Raw genomic sequence first — 22096 nt, 5'->3', positions numbered from 1 at the left:
AAACCTTGTAAATATACTATACTAAAAACTACTGAATTGTACATTTAAAAGAGGGATTTTATATGAATATTCTAATTTCAAAAAAACTCTTCTCAAGTGTAAAGCACTCTGTCTTCTTCTAAATCCAGAACCAGAACGATTTACTTTATGTACTTTGAGGGTAAATTTTTTAGAACATACAACCCTAGAACTCTTCTTTCTCATGAGTTGGATCTTTTATCACTATTAGTAACCCTCTATATCTAGAAGCACCTTTTGTCATGAAGTCTACCTTTTGCCTGATATTAATATGGTTACTCCAGCTTTCTTTGTAAGATTTTGCATGGTATATTTTTTATCTTTCAACTTTGGGTCATTTTTTTTTTAATTTTCAAAAAATTTTTATACTGAGGTACATATAATAAAATGCACAAATCTTAGTGTATAGCTTGATGAATTGTGACAACTTTCTATTATTTTGTGTTCTTATGTTAAAGGTGTGTCTCTGTAAAAGTCTTATATTTAGAGTTCTTTAAAGTTGTTTGACAACTTTTGCCTTCTGATGAGGGGGTTTAGTCCATTTACAAAATTTACTGTGGTTGCCAATATATTTGCATTTATTTACTGTCTTAATATGTGCTTTCTACTTGTACTTATTTTTCTTCTTCTTTATGTTCTATTCCTTCTTACCTTTGGTTGGTTAGAGTTTCTAGTTGTTCCTTGTTCTGTTTATCCCCTGTAGATTTTTTTTTTGAAAACTACATGCCACCTTCTTTTAAGAGTTAAGCTAGGTTTATTAACATGCACATTCACCAATGTCTAAAGCTAATATCTGAGTATTACAGAAACCTTAGAGGACCTTTTTGGCCATCACAGCTTCTCACCTTACACTACATTTTCTCCTAGCCTTACAATTTTATACTGATTTTCCCCTCAAATGAGACAGTAGTATATTTTTGTTGAATTAATGTTTGCTCACATGTATTGGCATATTTGTCAGCATCCTTTCTTTGCTCCACATCCCCGATCTTGACTCTCAGACCTTCCTTCTGGGGTCATTTTCTTTCTGCTGGACAGTATCTTTTTAGGACATCTGTTCTCAACAGGGGTTCCCTGAGAGACAAGCTTCCATGCCCTAAGACATGCATGGTCTGTATTGAATTAACTTTTTCCTAGTATGCATCTAGAATGATACAGATATAAACTAATCACTGAAAACATTTCCTCTAGGGTTTAATTCTCTCATGGAACTTCAGCTGAGAAAGGTTTCTCCAGAATTCCCCTGAATGCATGGATCTTCTAATGATAAAATTTCTTGGCCTTTGTCTGGAAGGTCTGTAGTTTGTTTTTTTTCTTTTTTCCTGAAAGACAGTTTTGCTGGGTGAAGAATTCTAAGCTGTGAGCATTTTTCTCCAAGCACACTGAAAGTTATTACATCTTCTGTATAGTATTGTTGCGCTCATATTTGGAAAGACTGACACAGGTGTGGAGCTGAGGTATAACTACAAAAGAGGTGTGAAGCAGAAGCACACGTATTCAGACATTTCTTTGAATCTTGATTTTTCCATTAGAAAATGGATGTGTCACATACTTGTTAATGGTTAGAAGTGGCTAAGTGTTAATGGTTAAGGTTAGAAGTGGTGTTTTATATATGTATATATATATATTGTACCTGAAATGTAATACATACTCATAATCTTCATGATTATTATTTCTGTTTTTCTCCCTTAGACTATAGTTTATGCATAAATTTCAGGGGTTAGAGTAGAAAGCCCCAGAGAATAACCTTTATGTAGGTATTGCATAGATATAATAAAGTCCTATGTATAGTAGGTACATGATAGAGTTCTCTTTCAGTGACCATCTATACAGATTAGAGGAAAGATACAGTAGAGAGAAGATGATCTGACCCCTTTGTCATCATCCCAAACAGGAAGGTTCCTTCCTCCCTTTAGAAATCAGATTATTTGCTAAATTATTGGAAGCCCCTAGACACTATAATATTTTGGTAATATTTTGTTATAGTGCAATGGTCTGCATTTAGGCTAAAGTGTTCTATTTTGATTATAATAATGTGATTAGTTTCCAATGGTGCCATTTGAGAAAATTGGTTGGGTTACCCATGCTGTGTGGCTTACCTCACTAATATCTGCCCACCATCAGCAAGAGCTTTGACTACACCCAGATAGCTCAGGAGTAATAAAACAGAGTCTTCTATGCCAGACTTTGCTGTCAGTCATGTCACAACCAAACAACCACATTGCTCTTCCTTCTCTGACTGCATGAGACTCACCAGGCCACCTTGAGACACAGACTGCTGGGAAATGCCCAAATGGATCTCACCTCCTACACACACACACACACACACACACACACACACCAGGAGTTTGCCTTGGACAGTGCCCTCCCTGGCATTCTTTCTCTTATGCCAGGACCTCCTTTTACCCCCAACTAAGCATGGAAAGACAGAGATAAAATTGTTTTTATTTTATTCATATTTGCCTAAAAGCACATTTGGCTAAAGAATAAGGACCTGCTAAGAATGAAACATTTAACTACATAAATCAGGCATTAAAGATTTTGAAGACTTTAAAGCCTAAAAATAGGCATATAGATCATGCTATAATAAACATAACAATTTCCCTGTTAATATTTTAGGTAATTTTCACATTTTCACTGTTGTAGACAACACTGTGTTTGAATTTGTTGACATAAATCTTCCTCCTACTTTTAGATGAACTCCAACAATCCAAGACATATGTTGTAACACAGTCTCACAGCTTGGGCTCACCTGCAGTTTCAATGTATGAACCACTTCTTTTTCTCAAACAGGATGATCTAGGAAGAAAATAGGGCTTGACAGTAAGAAAGGGTAAGCCTCTTCAGTACAGGATGAGAAAGACATTCTGGGGGTGAAGGCAGATCTGAATGTTCATGAGAGATGTAAAGCAGGAGTGGTGGTGACTTGCCTCATTATCTTCTGGGTGAAGCCAGGCACCAGGAAGGTAAAGTGTTTCCTGAGGTCCAATATTCCAGTAGCGCCCAAGGTTACGTCCCTTGAACACAAATCCATAATCCCAATTCTGGAAGGGATGGAAGAGGCTTGAGACATGAGAACAGATTCATACTGGCAACGTAAAACCTAAGGCACCTGGCAGAGAGAAAGGAAGACTGAGAGGCTTCATGGCACTGAAAGAGGGAGTGAATTCAGAACCTGGTCTGCTTGAGAGGTTCTGCCCAGCTGTGCTGACAAAAGGAAAACATAACCCAACCTTTAGTGCTAATGCTACTACTATTCCTGCCCTGTGATGTAGAATGCTATGGTTTTTTAAAAAGCAGTTCTTCTGCTTCCAGAAATAAGTACTAGGTAATAGAGAGGATCACTGCTGCAGACAACAGCTTTAAAGGCTGCACAAGTTTTAAAAATATGCCTGCAATGCAATGAAGAATTATAGAACCAAGATCTTGGAGAAGAAAACTGAGAAACAAAAAGACATTGAGGTAGTCTGTCCACTAGAGGCATCTCTTACTTTGGAAGAGGAGGCTGGGAAGCTGGGCAGAATATTTGTCCCCTCATAAGTTTAGGAGAACAAAAGTTAGATACCAGGGAACCTTATTAAATAATCTACACTCTGGGTTGGTACCATGAGGGGCCACACCCTAGAAGCAGAGTGAACTAGAAAGAGTTCAGTCATTGGATGGAAGCCTTAATTCAAAGCATTTCAGTGCTTGTAACTGTGGTAAGGTGATTACTAGTGTCCCTAATCACCTAAAGAGATGGGTGTAAATCCTCTGTCATCTTAGGCCTTGAATTATTTCTAGTATTTCTCACATGTAATATATGACACTCAATCAAAAATAATCAAGCAGATGGTGAGAAAAAGACAATACAATTAAAAGCCAACAAAATGAAAGGCAATAAAAATAGATGCACAGGTGATACAGATAATGGATTTATGTCACAAGCTTTAAAATAACTATGCCTAATAAATTAGTATATTCAAAGATATAAATGACAAGACTTAGAATTTTAACAGAGAAATGGAACTATAAAAATGGCTAAACTTATAGAATGAAAATCCTAGAACTAAAAATTATAATAATTAAAATCAAGAATTTAACACATATTTTTTCACAGCAGATTAGAAAATATAGTTAAATAGAGACTTAGTAAACTAAGTAATAGGAAAGAAGAAATTTTCCAAAATTTAGTTTAGAGGAAACAAGAATGAGGAACACACAAGCCAGAAGACACAAAGGGATAGAGCAAAATGGATAACACAAAATTGGAGTCTCTAAAATACTACAGTTAAAAGACAAAGAGTATGGGACTGAGTTTTAGGGGACAAAGCAGTTATAGGATATTTATAAGAAAATTATTTAAAATATGAAAGCATTGAAAAATAAAAGAAAGACAATGGGAAAATATATAACAAATAAAAGTTGCTACAGCTCTATTAATGTCAGAACAATTTGACATTATAGCAAGAAGCATTAGTAGTGATAAGGAGGAACATTTACTGATAATAAAATTCTTCATTTACCCTGAATGTATAGATAGACAAGCTAAAAGTATAGGCATAAATATATAAGCAAAATTGACAAAATAACAGGCAAAAAAAAAAAAATTAACAGCCATAGTGGAAATTTTTTGTGCAGTGTTTCAATAACTAATAGATAAAGCCAATAGGAATCAATAAAGACATGAAAACATTTGAAACATGGTTAACAAAATTGAATTAACATATATAGAACATTATCTAACACATGCAGAATACATATATTCTTTCAAATATGCATTAGAATCTTTACAAATTTGATCCTATGTTGGACTAAACAAGTGTGAACATATTTTTAAGTTCTCAGACCACAGTGCAATTAAACAAGAGATTGGTAACAAGATTCCTATAAAATATTTAAATATTTGGAAATTAAGAAATACACTTCTAAATAATCCATAGGCAAAAGAAAAAATTATAAAGAAGTTAAAATATATTTGAATTCATTGGTGATGAAAATAAAACATTTAGAAACATACAGAATACATATCCAAAACAGGCAAATCCATAGACACAGAGAGATTATTGCTTACCAGGAGCTGAAAGGAGAGGAAGATGGAGATGTAACTGCTTAATGAATATAAGGTTTCCTTTTAGAGTGATATAAATAAATGACTTGGCACTAGATAGAAGAAATAGTTGCACACATTGTGAGTGTAGTGAATGCCACCGAATTGTTCACTTTAAAATGGTTAATTGTATGATATGTCTATTTCACCTAAATAAATTTTTTTAACTTATGGAATGCAACCAAATTCATGCTAAAATGCAAAATAATAGCCTACATTTATAAAATAAAAAATAATGGAGATTAAAAATCAGTTACCTAAGCACCTGTCTCAAGAGATTATAAAAAAAGTCGGTAACTCCTAAGATAAAAAGCATAAACAAAATAATATAATGGCAGAAATTAAACAGAAAAGAAATACATAATATAATAACAGTCGCAACCAAACATTCATTCTTTGAAAGATTAATGAGTTGGTAATATTCTATGAGACTCACCAAGGAAAAAGAGATGTTACTATAGATAAAGGAGACATTAAAAATAAGCAATTTAAATGCAATGCCTTTGTAAATGTAAAGGAAATGGAAAAAATCTCCAGAAAAATCTACTTGATCAAAACTAACTTCTAAAGAAACAAAATCTCAGTACTTTAATTGTGAAGGAATTTAATCCATACTTACAAACTTTCCCACATAGAAAATGCTGTCCCTGGATGGTTCCACTATGAAAGCTACCAAATATTTAAGAAGTAATATCAGTCTAGTATAAACTCAACTTCCCAAGTCATTTATGAGGGCCTTAACTGTTGGTATCAAAACCTGACCAAGATACCTTAATCATGAACATAAATACAAAAGAAGTCTTATTTACAATAGCCAAACACTGGAAATAATACAAATATCTGTCGACAGTGGGATGGTTAAATAAAGGATAGCATATTCACAAAATGGAATCTATACAACAATGAAAATGAACAAATTACCACAATATCACGTAATGGTTGAATCTCACAGTGTTGAACAAAAGAAGCCATATATCATATAACTGAATTTACATGAAGCCAAAAAAAGGAGGCAATGAGTTAGAGTGTTAGAAGTCAAGGTAGAGCTGCATCTTAGGGAGAAGGGGGGGTAGTAATTAAGAGGGGTGCTGACAATACTTGATCTCAGTGGTAGTTGTATGGCATTCATTTTGTGATAATTTACTGATCTATAATCCATATTTTATAAGTATTTATATTATCTCTATGTGTGTTTACACATAGAAAGATATACTAGGTAATAATGACCCTCCAGAAAAGCAAGTGGCAGAATACAGTTTATGGAATGATCCCATTAGTGTAAAAAGTAATTTTGTATGTGTTTAGGCAAAGTTATGTATGAAATCATACAAACTGTTGGTTATGCTTGGTTCTGTGAAGAAGAGGGGAATGGGATGGGGTGGATTTGAAGGAGAATGTCCAGGCTTTGCTCTCTACGTCTTGTTTTGATTTTTCCTTTGACACATTCTTTTTAAACAATGATAAATCAGGCAGATTCAGAATTGTTGAAAAGCTTGGTTGGAAGAGAGGAAGAGCAAGAAAGGAAGAAAGGGAAGTGTTCCTGCCAGGACAGCCATGGATTTGCTTCAAGGCTTTTAAAAAAACAGCAGGTGGCTGGGACATAAAGCACCGCAGAAGAGGGCGGCTCACTCACCGTTAGATTCAGGAAGGTATCCTTGGGAGAAGAGCCAGCATTCAAGGTACCAAGGCAGAAGGCAGGGCCCACATCGCTATTTGGTGCAGGCTTCCAGGTGGCAGAACGAAGCCTGCAAGGAGGGCCACGCATTGAGGGAGGGGAAGCCCTTCCCACCTGCAGCCCCCAGATTTGACCCTCCCCAGTGCCCCCAGTGTTGACCCCAGATTTTCCCACGAAGGGACAGAATGCTGTCTCAGTGAGATGTATGCAACTAGGGGCGTTAAAACTGGCATCAGGAGACTGGCTCGAGGGCTCTATCCCTGATTCTGAAGCACTCTGCAATCTAGAGTAAATCACCTCGGTGCTCTGAATCTTGGCTCTTTGTCTCAAAGTGAAGAGTTTGAAATCTCTGAGTTCCCTGATTCCTCGAAGTCTGTATTGGGTGGAAGATGGAGCATACCTCTTGAAGAAGTCTGGCTTCATTTCCAGAGAATAGATGGTGAAGCCCACCAGGGGAATGTCACTGATGGTAACAGAGCCAGTTACTTCTGCAGATGGGAGCAAAGAGAATGGGCGGGACTGGGTAGGCTCCAGAGTGGGAGACAAAAATGCAGGGCTGTACACCTTATGCCGGGTGCTCAGCAGGGAGGCAAACCCATCTGCCCCGCTATGACTGAATGTTTCCTGATGCATGTTCCCATGCTACCAAGAAAGTCCCCCACTGAATATCTGAACTTTCCCTGCAATCCCTACAAGGAGACTGGGCCTGCTTCGGGACAAGCCAGGCACTGCATAACTGCTCCGTGTTCCTGCCCTGGGGAACCGTAGGAAGCAGTCTGCATCTTCAGTCCTAGGAACTAGGGATCCCGCTGCCTGGAGGGCTCATTTTTTCCTCACACACTCCCAACACAGCCCTGATACAAAGGCCCAAATAACCATTGAATACCAAATAACCAGATTATAGCCTATTTCTAAGGCCTAGACCCCACCTTTCTGCTCATGTTGAATTTTCCAAGAAAAACTGATTCTTCCTTGATTCTCCACCAGGATCCTTAGAAGTTGACATTCCTGCTTGGGATAGACCAGTTCACAGAGACCGCATGGCCAGGCATTTTACTACAGAGTCTATTGCAGAACGTGTTCATGCGATGGGAGAAGGGGAGGCTCCAGGGCCCAGCAGTCCTTTCTCAGAGGACCCTGTGTATTCCTGTCCCATTCTCACTCAACCATACAGCTTGCAGGTGAGAAAACAAGAATTTGGGTGTAAGGTTGCCCTGGCTCTTAGACTCCATTTAGCTTCTGCCCATAGAGGAAACCTTCCCATTCCCACCCTTCTACTTCCATGAGCAGGGCCATCCCTCAGAGTGAAGTGGTTGCTGAGGACCTCCACAGACAGCCTGCTGACTCCTACCTGTGCCGTGTCTTGAACATCAGCCCAGAGCCGACCCCTGGAGCAGATGGATATCCTCATTCCCTGAGGACTGCTCTGCTTCAGGGGATGCAGAGACTCAGGGAAATCCCGGAGACTGGTCAGACCTGACTAGGGGCTGATAACTGCCTGCTGCAGCTAATAGCCTGGGCCAGGGAGATGTGATTTCTTTGAAAGACCTCAGCACTTCCTGCTGGGACCCAACATGATGAGCAGCACCTAACAGTAATGGAGGTCAGAGGAAGTGGTCTGTCTCAGGACCAGGCTGTTTGCACGGAGCTGGAGGTCTAGGGCAACACTCTTGAATTATATACCTTGATTTTAGGAATGCTCAAGTTAGGAGTATGGTCACCCAGAATTCCTATACTTGTCTCATTCAAAAAGACCTGCAAAAGAAAAGCCAGAGTCAGACTGATATGCCCACCTGAAAGGAGGGAGATGAGAGGCTCAGGTTTGGGGAGATCATTATGAAGGAAGGAATAGCCTTGGTACTCACAGATGGCTAGACGCTGCCTGGGAGGTCCCAAGAGGCATAAGCAGGTCTATTTGGTTCGACTTTCTATCCCCAATACCTGACACATAGTAGGTGTTTATAGTAAAGTTTGACCAGTGACTGATTACCTCCCTAATAGCAGATTAGGCTAAATGTTCTGCTTACCTCTACAGACAGCCTGCTGACCCCTACCTGTGCCGTGTCTTGAGCATCAGCCCGGAGCCGACCCCCAGAGCAGATGGATGTCTCATACAGCACGAGTCCGTAGGACTGACCATCACCATTGTTTATGGGAAGGTTCTCCGTGTGGACCGGTGTTCTGGATATGACTGGCTGTGAGGGACGCAAACAGGAGCCAGGGCTCTGGAAACCAGGAAACCTTCTTCCTAAGGCCCTTGTCATCTTTTGTTGTGCCTCCTAATGGTCCCCAAGACTTCTTTGGATGAACCAGATGCTGTGTGATCATTTTCTTGCACTTAAATATCCACTGAGCAGGAAACTCAGGGATGTGAGGCCTGGTGGAGGGAACAGTGGCTGTGAAGATGAGAATCAGCAGAGTAAATATGTGTTCTAACATAACTGAAGTTACGTAAGGGAATATGCATGGGGCAAACTTTCATGTAGCACCTACAATTTGATGGTCACAGTTTTTATTTAAAACAATGATAGTGGAGGTGAAACCAATATGAATTCAAGACCTCAACATGAATTCAATATCCTCACCTTTTCTTCAAAATAAAACAGGTAGTCTAATTTTAAACAGAGAACCAGGACCCATACAAGTTCAGTCCTTTGGCCTCACTGACAGTAAAGAGGACTCAGAAACTCAGATGATGAGGTCCTAGCTCAGCAGCCTGCCCATATGGGTCATGAACCCCACATGAGAGCATCTACCATGTGGGTTCATCTCGGCTGGGACACAGGAGCCTCTGATATCCTGCTGCTTCCCACCCCCAGTCATTCTTCAATTCTAACGGTATACAGTCCACCAAAGGAGCTTGTGGTTCTTGCCCCTTAATTCTAAATTTGGGCAGAATATAGAGGATTATTTTCACACTTCCCCATAAAAAGCCCCTGAAGGAATCTCCTTTCCATAGCCTCAGGCCTTCTCCCTCATGTTTCCAATTGCCAACCCCTATTACAGTGCCCAGGTCATCCCCACCTCATTTAAGTAGCGTAAGACATCCCACAGTGGGACAGTCTCGCAGCAAGATACATAGCCTTGGCAGTAGGCTCAGGTAAGGGAGGCAGGGGAGTTGCTGCAGTGAAAGTGGGCAATGGGGCAAGAAGTGCCTGAAATAACTACTGCCTTCCCCAAGCCTCTGCATCCTTCAGGAATCTTGTATCCACCTGGAGAACTGGGTTCTATCCCAGCACATGGGTATACTTCTTCAAGAGTGATGAAAATCCAGCAATAACTAAGCTGGAATCATTTCATATGCACAGAAAATGGAGACACACAGACCCTCAGGGGTCATGTCAGGCACACAGGCTGAGGGCCCTTAGGAAGCAGGGACTCTGTCTCACGCCTTTTGGCAATCCCAGATTGCCTACTTTCCAGCACACAGAAGATGGTTAGCTAACTTTATTTCAATAAATGAAAGTAAACAGAATGACTTTTATATTGTATACATGAGTATCATGTCATACGTCATACTAGAGCTTTACACGTAGTAATTTACTGAACCTGTACAATCATTAAGACTAGTATCGTCTTCATGCTTCAGTGAAGGAATTGAGACTTAAAGGGTTTAAAAACACTCATGCAAAACCATACAGCTCACAGATGAGAAAACAAGAATTTGGGTGTAAGATTGCCCTGGCGCTTGCACTCCATTTAGCTTCTGCCCATAGAGGAAACCTTCCCATTCCCACCCTTCCACTTCACAAGGAGGGCCATCTCTCAGAGTGAAATGGTTGCTGAGAACTTAAGATGGATGCAAAGAGTTTTCGAAGCTTGAAGAATTTTTCTATGTAGTCCCTGGCCTCCATCAGCACAGTGTCATAGTCTGCGAGACACCAGGGCTCTGTCACTAGCCAGGCCACCCTGCACAGCGGGCCTGATGCAGCACTTCTGGCATGAGATGGGCCAGGGTCACCAGAGGGTGACAGAAGCACCTCTACCCTCTTCTGGGATGGTGGGTCCCGGGCTGAAATGTGGGGACATAAAGCCAGACTAGCAGCAGCCCCCCCAGCCTGCCTGGGGACCTGAGGCTGCCATGAAGGCCTTGTTCCTCTGTTTCACTTTCTAATGGACACTCCCTTCTTTCCTCCATCTACATGCCCCACTGCGCCACCAAGGCCTGCATGGCAATCACCACTTGTATTCTGTCTCTCTTAGAAGGTTCACCGCAAGCGGTCAGTGTACATGATGAAGGATGCAGGGCTCCAGGTCCCGGCAAGCCCTATCTACAGCAATGGCAGTCTGCTGCGGGTATTAGGAACATCACAGGAGCAAGGAAAATAGAGAGGAGAATCCCCGGTGTCCCATAGATTACAGGCCAAGAACCCAGTGATGCCAGAACATGCTTCCGGAGCCTCCTCTACAGAGCTCAGCACCACCTATGCAGGGAGGTGACCGTACCAGCAAATACTCACCACAGCTAGTGACAAAGCCTCTGTAATTCCTAAAATTTATGGCTCCACTTATGAAACCGAAGTTGGTTCCATGATGAAACATATAGACATTGAAGGAGATCTCAAATTTGATAAATTAAGACTCAATTTTTTCAACATCTGTAGAGGAGGAAGATGAGGACATAGAGAAAATTACAAATTAAGAGAGGACAGAAGTCTCTGGTGAAATGTTATTCGAACCCCACCCCACAATTGATTGTTTTGCCTTCAAACTTCACTAAGATTCTAACCAGAAAAGAGACAGAATTGGCCAGAACTACTCTAGGAAACCAAGTCTCGTCAATAACAAGAGCCTGTATTGAGGTTATTTTTCCCAGAGTATAGACACCATTTGATGTCAAACTACATCTGTTAATAGCCTAAGAACCCTTATGTCACTTAAATATCTAATGTTCATTAAATTTTTTGAAATTGTACAAGTGATTAGTATACCCTCATTACCACCTCCTAGTATAACTGCAGAGGTCCACCAGGGGCTGTCCTCAGCGTTTACCTACAGAAAATCTCATTTTGTCACCATGATTTAACAGGCATGATCATCTTTCCAAGGGCCAGGATAGGGAACAAAATGGCTCAAAGTCAGTAAGTTAGATGTGTGATTTGATCCTGGGCTGTGCTCCTTACTATGCCTATGACTTGGACTGCCTGTTTTCTCTCTCGGAGCTGTGGCTTCCTTAACTGTTAAATGAAAGTCCTAGCGCCTACTACATCCTAGGAATGATAGAATTCACTGATGAGAAAATACGTGTAGGAAATGTGGTATAATGACTGACACACAGTGATCAGAAAACTGTTGTGCACGTTGGGTCTTGGTATCTTTTCTCTTTCCCTATTTTTCAAGCCAAAGCAGGCTCTTCTCAGTTACCCAGTACTTTTAGTGGTTTTCTTTATTTCAGGTATAAGTGTGCTTGTTTTTGTAAGAGTGATAGCAAAATATCTTTAGTAAAAAAATACTTTTATTAAGCCAATAACATCTGCAGGCATTATTGTGAGTAGTTTGCATGGATTGCTGCATTTAATCCTCAGAACAACCATATGATGTGGGTTATATAAGAATCCCAATTTTTAGATGAGGGCACTGAGACTTGGAAGTGAAGGAAAGCTTCCTCAGTCCACAAGGCCAGTGCTGCAGAGCTGGGATTGAAATCCTGGTCTCTTTGGCTTCAGGATCTACCTTCTCAACCACCATGGCCTGTCATCCCCTGATAATTATCACTCCTGAGCTGACAACTCCATAGGAAGGCCTGGGCACCTTCCAGAGACGATCAGGACTTTTAGTAAATTCATGTCCTTCTGCAGATGTCACCTTCACAGAGGCTAGTCCAGGACCACCTTGCCTGACTTCTGCAGGTCTGTCCCCGTCTCTTTTACCACTGCACCTGTTACAAAGCACTTGCAACATGTAGAACCCTATTGTTGATGTACTTCTTAAATATCTGTCACCTCCACTCAGTTACAAGTTCTATCAGGGTAGGAACCAGGTAATATTTATTCACCAGAGCATCCTCAGGCCTAGCCAACTCCCTGTACATAATAAGGGTTGAATGAATAGCTGTGGCTGAATGAACTGTTTAATAGGCAGAGAAATGTGTGAATGACCCATAACATAGGGTCAAATACTGCAAAACACTTACTTTCTGCATTACTAACCATGTGTTTACCTCCCCCTGTGTCAAACCAGACAACCCAGTATTCCATAATCATAATGGGCTTATTCCCCCAGAAACAAACCAAATCAAATAGTAAGTCTGACAAAAGTCAAAAAGAAAATCAGAAAAACTGAATACAACAGATGAGAATTTTTGGAACTCATGCGTTTCAGTTTTACCTAATCAACCCTAACTCCCCGACTCACTACACCTTTGCCATCATCCAAAGCCTTGGTTCCTCCACTCCTTTAAAACAGTCATGATCTCCAGACCCTTCCAGTTCTATGTGCCTCTCTGCTCAACCTGGATACTGATAATTTCAACAGTCTTTCCATAGGTGAGGCTGGGGTTGAAAGAACTGGCTATGGATACACAAGGACCTGACTGCAATTCCTCTTGCAGAAACTGAGGCTCACACTGCAGGTAAAGGCAGAGCCACAGCTCAAAACTCCTAGAAGAAAATGCAAGCTATAAGCTCCTTGATACCAGTCTTTGGTCAATGATTTTTGACCTGATGTCAAAAGCAGAGGCAACAAAAGAAAAAGATAAGTAAGTGGGACTATATCAAACTAAAAAGTTTCTTCATGGCAAACAAAACATCAACATTAGAAAAAAATACAAGGGTCCTAGAAAAAAAAGAGAAAACCATCAACAAAATCAACAGGCAACCTACTGAATGGGAGAAAATATTTGAAAATCAATTATCTGACAATAGGTTAATATCCAAAAACATACAAATAATTCATTCAACTCACTAGCAAAAAACTAGCAATATAATTTTTAAGTGGGCAGAAGAACTGAATAGACATTTTTTTCCAAAGAAATGGGATGGCCAACATATAGATGACCAACAGACACTTGAAAAAATGCTCAACATCACTAATCCTCAGGGAGGTGCAAAATCAAAACCACAGTGAGACATTACCTCATAGCTGTTAGAATGACTCTTACCAAAAAGACATGAAATAACAAGTATTGATGAGGATGTGGAGGAAAGGGAACACTTGTGCACTGTTGGTAGAAATGTAAATTGGTGGAGCTACTACCAAAAATAGTTTGTAGTTTCCTCAGAAATTTAAAAATAGAACTACTATATGATCCAGCAATTTCACTTCTGGGTATTTATGTGAAGAAATTAAAATACTAGCTTGAGAAGATATATGCAACTCCATGTTCATTGCAACATTATTTATGACAGCCAAGATATGAAAATAACCTAATTGCCCATTGATGGATGAATGGATAATGATGTCTCTCTCTGTCTCTGTCTCTCTGTCTCTCTGTCTCTCTCTCTCTCACACACACACACACACACACACACAGTGGGGTATTATTCAGCCATAAAAAGAATGCAACTTTGCCATTTGCAACAACATGGATGGACCTTGAGGGCATTATGCTAAATGAAATAAATCAGACAGAGAAACAAATACCATATGATCTCACTTATATGTGGAATCTATAAACAACAGCAGCAAGACCCAGAGAACATTTGGTGGTTACCAGAGGCAGGGAATGGGGATGGACAAAATGGGTGAAGGGAGTCAAAAGGCACAAACTTCCAACTATAGAACAAGTAAGTCATAGAGATGTAATGTCAGCAGGGTGACTATAGTTGGTAATACATTGCATATTTGAAAGTTACTATAAGGACAGATCTTAAAAGTTCTCAACATACGAAGAAAAAATTGTAACTTCTGTGGTGATGGATGTTAACTAGACAATGTGATCATTTCACAATATATACAAATTTTGAATTATGATGTTGTACACCTAGAACTAATGTAATTTGTCAATTATCCCTCAATTTTAAAAAGCCAGAGAAAAAAACACCACCAAAAAATAACAATAAACCTTTAGAGAAAAAAGGCAAAGAATCTACTGAACACCCTTAAACGAGTGACTCCTAAGCAGATATAACGATAATATCATCCTGAATGTTTTTCTCTTATCTTCACACATTTCTCATTGCATTTTTAAAGATGCTTCCAAAGGACACATAGAAAAATATTTTGGGCTAGAATGAGAGCGTGAAGACCCTGGGGGCCCAGATGTGGTGGGCATTACACCTTTATGCAGGTTTTATCTCCACAAATCCAAACAAATGTCCTGAGGGGGAAACTGTGAAGAATCCTCAGTAATATTCTGTTATGGGTTGAATTGTGTCTCCTCAGAACGAAGGGTAGGTGGGGTCACCAGGCCTTGCGGCCCGAAGCACAGGTTGGAGTATTATTCTCGGCACAGAGGAAAACCAGGAAAGCGTGTTAAGCAGAGGAAGCAGTAACCATGTGCGTCGGTGAGAGCTCAGTCCATGGCTCTGTGGAGACATGGTTTGTCCATCTTCACATCTATCACAGGGGTCACCCACTGAAAGGATAGGGTACTACCCAGTCATGTCTGTTCAATGGACTCACCACAGCATTTGCACAGCCTGGCTAAAAGGGCTGAGCCTGTCAAAACCAAGATGAGTCTGTCAGCAGCATGCAGCCTATTTCTGAGCTCTGTCCTTGCAGGAGAAGGACATCTGTCACTCTGACATGGTGCCCTCACCCTTCCCTGGTTGTCCCCAGAAGGCACTCCACTACCAGGGTGGCAGAGGCCAGATTACTTCTCATTCCCCAGGACACAGGCATGAACTTCCACAGTTTCTCTGGAACCCAGCCAAGGCCTCAGGGGAAGCAGTGGGCTTGTTGCCCAGCCTCCCAACCTCATGGACACCAGCTCACATGCCAGGGAGGCCAGGGCCAAGAAGCGTCAAGACCTTCATCCCTACCATGTCCTTACCTGCACCTCATAAAGGTGCTTAAAAGTGTTCTTCTGAAACATTTTCATGTTGACAGTGGCCAGTACTGTGGAGAGAAAGAGAGGGGCTGTGTGAGCCTGGTAGCAGTGCCACCAGGGGGTGGAGGACCACACCCACACCTGGAAGGAAGGATGGCCAGTACTACTAGCACCCCGATTTGCAGTGCACAAGGGCTGCCATGTATGTCCTCACATTGGACCACAGGGATAATGTGAGGTAAGAAGGGCAGGTGCAAGTAGTCATATTTTGTTCAGAGAACTGGAACAGGCCAAGGTCATACAACTTGATCAGACCAACAATTGAATGCAGGTTTCCTGACCCCACATAGTACATGCTTTCCACTGTACAGTAGTAATGTAGGGAAGAGCCATGAAAAGGAGAAAGCAGTACATACCAGCCCCAGCCTTGAGCTAAAGACTACCTTACAGACAGTCCAGTCCCATCTGGCTGCTTGTACCATGGCCATTTACCTCACAAAAAGCATCCCATGATCCTGTCTGAACAGTTCCGCCACGTGACTCTCTAAGACTTCCTCAGAGCTCAGTAAACCTCGACTGTAGGACCCCAGGGGAGACTTTGCCTACGTGGGCTTTCTAACACATGACACTTCTGTTCTGCTTCTCCGTGTTGGTGGTGCACCAATCCAGATTCTCAGACACAGAAAAATTATGAAAGTTGGAAAAGTGTCCTGCAGATGGAAAAGCTCGAAAGCAACTCATTTAAAGACAGCATGAGCAAGAAGTGAACTCACCCTTTTGATCATGAGTTCTTGTCCATAGTGATACAACTCTGGGGTCTGTGGCAATGTACATGGAAGGAGGGACATAATTTCTGAGGCTTACTCAAGATCCAGGATGGCGTTCAAGAGCATCCATTCTCCTTTAGTGTTTACCTCCTTCTATGCAGCCCCTTGACACAACTTTCACGCTATCCGAGGTTAAGAGCAGCTCCACAATCTTTCTTTTCAGAAGAGCCTGTTGAGAAAACAAAATGAAATCACTTCCCTGGCTCCCATGGGAAGAAGAAAATATAAGGAAATTAGGAAATGGATGTGGGCACAGGTAGGCAGTGTGTGAGCTAGCGAGAAAGGTGTGCATTGAAAGTCTTGGCCATCTGCAGCTTCGTGAGCTAGGGAATCATGGCCTCTGTCTCACCTGGTGTTTTTCCCAGGGGCGGCCACAAAACCAGCTGAGTATAAGCTCTGACACCCCATGGTTATAGCCTCAAGGGGAAAAGCACAAGGCTGAGTTCATGAAGAAACACCCCAAGGGCTCATCTAAATCTAAGAAAGAAGAGGAAGAAGACTTGAAGCATTTTGAGCCTAAAGGGAGAAGGCCATAATTGAAGAAATATCCAAGCCAACTTATACAAAACGTGGGTCCTACCTGGCCACCCAAAGGAAGTGAGGAAGCCTGCCATGGCTTTGGGGAAGGGGACCTAATTTTCAAATCATATTTACCAAGGGCATAGGCAGCAGACACACAAACAGGGGCTGAGAGGACCCCATCTGTGGGCCTTTTATGTTCCTGGAGCCATAACTGGCTCCAGGGGTAAAATTTAAAAACCAAGAAAAAATAATACTAGCTGGGTGAGATGGAGCTAAGGGGCCTGATGTGATCCCTTTGAGAAAAGTTAGGGAGAAACATTGCTCACAGACTTTGTCCAGCTGCAGAAGCCACAGCTGTAGGGCAGGAGCCTGGACACCTGTGGAGATCATGCCTGTCCCTTCCCTCTTTCTTCTTTGCCTAGCTGGCAACTTGTCCCCACCGCTCCCTAGGCCATTCTGCCCAGAAGTTTCTATGTGGACAGTGCTAGTCCTTCTTAGCACCCCAGGGAGAGGTCCAGTTTATGCTAGAACTCATCAGTTTCCTGATGTGGGCCACCAGGAATGGCAAAGGGCCTGACCCACCAGAAGGAACACCAGTCAGGACAGCAGTTATTCCTGGCTTGACACATTCCTCCATGGAGGGGCAAAGGTAACAGAAGAAAGGATGTTCATACTACAGCTCAGAAAGCTGCAAGATGATAGACCTCATCATTGAGCTCACGAAGCTTTATTTACTTACTGTGGGTATGGATTCACCTACCCCCAGTGTTAATGAGAATTGTGGGTCATAGAGCGCCTAGAAAGGAATAATCCTCTAATGTCATGTTTTATCTCGTAATAAAGTTACTGCAATCCCTAGACTGCCCTGACCATATAGCAGATTCACAGAGAAACTGAGCTCCTATTTTCTCACCACCCACATGCCTGAGTGCCACATCCCATGAAAGAGACAGGAAGCCCGTAAACACGGAGACACACCAAGCGTTTGGTACCTGCTGAACATAAGGCATGTAGTCTTTATCCTTGTTAAATGAGCCATACTCGTTTTCCACCTGCACTGCAGTGATGGGGCCTCCCCTCACGTACTGAGAGACAAGCATACGACGGGCTGTGGGGCTGGGTCTGTGGCTTGCGGTTCAGGACAGCACACCTGCAGGCACCCCCTGCTCCACACTGAGACCAGCCACCGCACCCTCTCTCCTCTCCAGGGCCTCTGGCCAGTCACTCTGGGTGCCCCATCTACTGTAAGGAGCCAGGCGGTCCCTAGTCTGTATGTAAGCAATCCCCAGGTTCCCCTCTATTTCTCATACTAATTACCTGCTTAAGTAAGGGATCTGACACCTACAAACTCACCTGCTTCCACCCACCCCATCCACTTCCCCCCCCCCCACATGAAGGGGTGTCCCTCCTTTGTCCTCCTGTTTCAGAGCCCTGCCACCCTCCTGCGGAGCCCCTACGGCCCCTCTGCAGAGACCAGTTCCCTCTCCCTCCTCCTTCATCCTTTCCTTCCAAACTGAGCCACGTCCACGTCTTGGGAACTTGCTCCGACACCCTACGTTCCAACACCCGCACTCAGGGCGCTGTGTGCTGGCTCTGCGAGCCCGGCCTCTGGGAAGAGTGGCCGATTGTGTCCACGCACGTTCTCAGTTACCCACTCCACAAACCACCGCGGGGAAACTTCGCTGCCACGGCGGCCCAAAGCCCCCATCAGGGACGGGTTCTGCTGGCTCCCGTTAACCGCCCCGGGCCTTCCTCGCAGGCTGGCGCCGGCCCTTCGGGTCTCTCCACCGGAAGGGCAGGGCATCTGATCCGCGCTCGCCTCGAGCTGGCTCCTACCGCACAGCGAACGCCCGTGTCAGAGCGAGGCCTCCCCCTCCCTGGCGCAGAGGGGGGCGCGCCAGCTGGGCGGGCTCATCTCGCAGCCCCACCGTTTGAGGTGACCTTCCTTTAGTTTTTCAAGCTCCTCCTCCCGTCTCTTGCCTTCTGGTCGTCACCAGTGTTGGGGCTTCCTGACCACTGTCCCGGCCTGGCTAATGCCTGTCCACCATTTGCCTTCTCTGAAAACTTGCTCCGCACCTGTCATTCTCCTTGTTTCACATCTGTCAGGGGGTTCCTGCACTTCCTCCACTGGAGCAATGGTCACTCCTGTTTAAGTGCTTGCTTGTCACTCATGTTGGACTGTAAGCTCCATGGGCAGGGACATGTCATTAGAAGCTTGACTCCTACACAGTGCTTGGCACATAGTAGGTGCTCAATAATCACTTGTTGAATGAACATAATAAGTATTTTGAACTGATAAATTTGCATACAGTTGTTTGTATTATTGAAAAGTAGTATCTTAATTTCACACTGAAGGGTGAAGTTTCTAGAAATCTCATCATAGGAGAATGCATGGTTGACCTTAAGAAATAAACAGGATTCTAAGAATAAAGATCCCAATGAACAGTAAATACACTCTAAAAGATATTTAAATATAATTAAAACAATGAGGATAACCACTCAAAAGAAAGACCTTAAAATGCTAATAATTTAGTAATAACAAACCCTATACCTTTCATTTGCACTTATAATTCCTTACTTCTGAAAAATTTCCTAGGATTGCCTACCTGATTTGAACAGATGTTTATAAATTTGCTTTGCTTGCTGCATCTATACAAATGCATCTGTACTTGTGCCTGAACTTCCATCCAGACATTCAAAGTCTTTCTAGTTTTAATGCTCATAGGTTTTTACTCTTGCCACTGAGTCCCACCTAGATGGCAGAAAAGCAGCCAGGAACATGCCTTCAGGCCTTCCTACAAAAGATGTACCTCAGTTCCACCAAACAGACCCAGAGTTTAAGCCATAAACAAGGTCTTCTACCTCCCTCATTGTTGTTCATGTCTCCTAATGTCATATTGCAGAAATATTCCCAATCTGTGTTTGACATTATTTCCATTTCTAATCTCCCATGTCTTCCTGTTATAATTATACTGATAAGAGTAACTCACAATTCACAGTTCAGAATTTGTTTTGAAGGACTAGATCTGCATCATATTTTTCCCAAAAAGAGCCTAAGAATATAAGCTGCTAGTCTACTACATAATAGTCTTGATTTTTATCCCATCTCAAGTTTTATCAAGAGGTATGTTCTTAAAATAAGATTTTTATTCAAGTAATAAATGTGCCCCCTCTTATTTGGAAGAGTGTTATATTTTAAAAATCAAACACAATGATCAAACAATGCTGCCTTATAGACTGCAAAGTATGTTCTTTTTTTGTCACAGACTGGTCTATGACTGTAGACTGACACAGTGAAAATAAGGCAGTTCTCGTCAAGTATGTAAAGTCTGGGTTCCATGGGGAAAAGAAAACACCTGGCATCTGTCCCCTTTGCATTTAAGACATGAAAACAAATTGAAATGTAAGCAGTATGTCGGTCCCCTCTCTGCTTCTGACCCGCAGACAAGGGAGGAGATGCAATGAGATATTGAAGATCTAAATGGATGTTTATAAATCCGTTCAAGGCATAACACAGGATTCAAGGCATAACAGCACAAGAGTGGTGCTGAGAGGGCACCCTTTGTATTTATTGAGCAAATGCAAGATAACAACAGAATTCTGTGTGGGGACTTAATAGACAACCATTAACTAACTCTAAACTTAATCCTCGGAGTCTCTAGTCTCCTGGGGAGCAACGTCTTACGAGGTATTGAAACAACAGCAAGGGCAATTAGGTCACCAAAACTGTTTTGGTCTTGTTCTGTTCTTGATCACTTATCAGGAATTACAGGAAAAGTAATCAAGTTCTGTGTAATTATACATTTGATTTCTATACTTGATTCATATATTATTCCCACACAGTAGCTAATATACTCACAGAGGCACAAAAATGACATGCATCAGGTTACTCATTATAATAAAACCTTGAAAGATACGCATGGCAAGGGCTGTTGAATGAGTCATGATATTTCTGTTGTGGAATATTATGCAGCCACTATAAAGAATGGCAGCATTCAAAGATATATTTTCACATGACAAAAGAAAAATGTCTACTGGGTATATGACAAACCCACAGCCAACATTATACTTAACAGCAAGAAGCTGAAAGCTTTTCCTTTAAGATAGGAACAAGACAAGAGTGCCCACTCTCCCCACTTTCATTCAACATAGTTCTGGAGGTCCTAGCCATGGCAATCAGACAACACAAAGAAATAAAAGGCATCCATATTAGTAAGGAAGAATTCAAACTGTTCCTGTTTGCAGATGGCATGATATTGTACAAAAAAAACCTTAAGAATCCACTCCAAAACTACTAGATCGAATATCTGAATTCAACAAAGTTGTGGGAAACAAAATTAATACATAGAATCTGTTGCTTTCCTATACACTAACGATGAACTAGCAGAAAGAGAAATCAGGAAAACAATTCCAATTGCATCATAAAGAATAAAATACCTAGGAATAAACCTAACCAAGGAAGTGAAAGATCTATACCCTCAAAACTATAAGACACTCTTAAAAGAAATTAAAGAGGAGACTAATAAATGGAAATTCATCACATGCTCTTGGCTAGGAAGAATTAATATTGTCAAAATGACCATCCTGCCTAAAGCAATCTACAGATTCAATGCAATCCCTATCAAAATACCTATAGCATTCTTCAATGAACTAGAGCAAATAGTTCTGAAATTCATGTGGAACAACAAAAGACCCTGAATAGCCAAAGCAATCCTGAGAAGGAAGACTAAAGCTGGGGGAATTATGTTCCCTGACTTCAAGCTCTACTACAAAGCCACAGTAATCAAGACAATTTGGTACTGGCACAAGAACAGACTAATAGACCAGTGGAACAGAATAGAGAGCCCAGATGTAAACCCAAGCATATATGGCCAATTAATATACGATAAAGGAGCCATGGATATACAATGGGGAAATACTATAGCTTCTTCAATAGCTGGTGTTGGCAAAACTGGACAGCTACATCTAAGAGAATTAAACTGGATTATTGTCTAACCCCATACACAAAAGTAAACTCAAAATGGATCAAAGACCTG

General features: G+C 41.8%; 1 protein-coding gene across 1 annotated transcript in view; it reads right to left on the bottom strand.

Annotated features, from left to right (window-relative positions):
- Positions 1–2604: 2604 nt before the first annotated feature.
- GLB1L3 (galactosidase beta 1 like 3) overlaps positions 2605–22096 on the bottom strand; it is a 30185-nt gene continuing 10693 nt past the window's right edge. Inside the window, 16 exon segments of the mRNA XM_037013754.2 lie at positions 2605–2799; positions 2801–2817; positions 2949–3062; positions 6741–6852; positions 7183–7270; positions 7712–7790; positions 8466–8537; positions 8837–8977; positions 9807–9844; positions 9847–9903; positions 10573–10653; positions 11243–11380; positions 12916–12991; positions 15715–15779; positions 16626–16707; positions 18053–18149. Coding sequence (XP_036869649.2) covers positions 2754–2799; positions 2801–2817; positions 2949–3062; positions 6741–6852; positions 7183–7270; positions 7712–7790; positions 8466–8537; positions 8837–8977; positions 9807–9844; positions 9847–9903; positions 10573–10653; positions 11243–11380; positions 12916–12991; positions 15715–15779; positions 16626–16707; positions 18053–18149 — 1303 coding nt within the window. The 3' untranslated portion in view covers positions 2605–2753.

The sequence above is a fragment of the Manis javanica genome, chromosome 6 (assembly GCF_040802235.1).
Source record: "Manis javanica isolate MJ-LG chromosome 6, MJ_LKY, whole genome shotgun sequence".
NCBI classification, from domain to species: domain Eukaryota; kingdom Metazoa; phylum Chordata; class Mammalia; order Pholidota; family Manidae; genus Manis; species Manis javanica.
The sequence above is the reverse complement of the archived record's forward strand: the minus strand, read 5'-3'. Positions and strand labels throughout refer to the sequence as shown.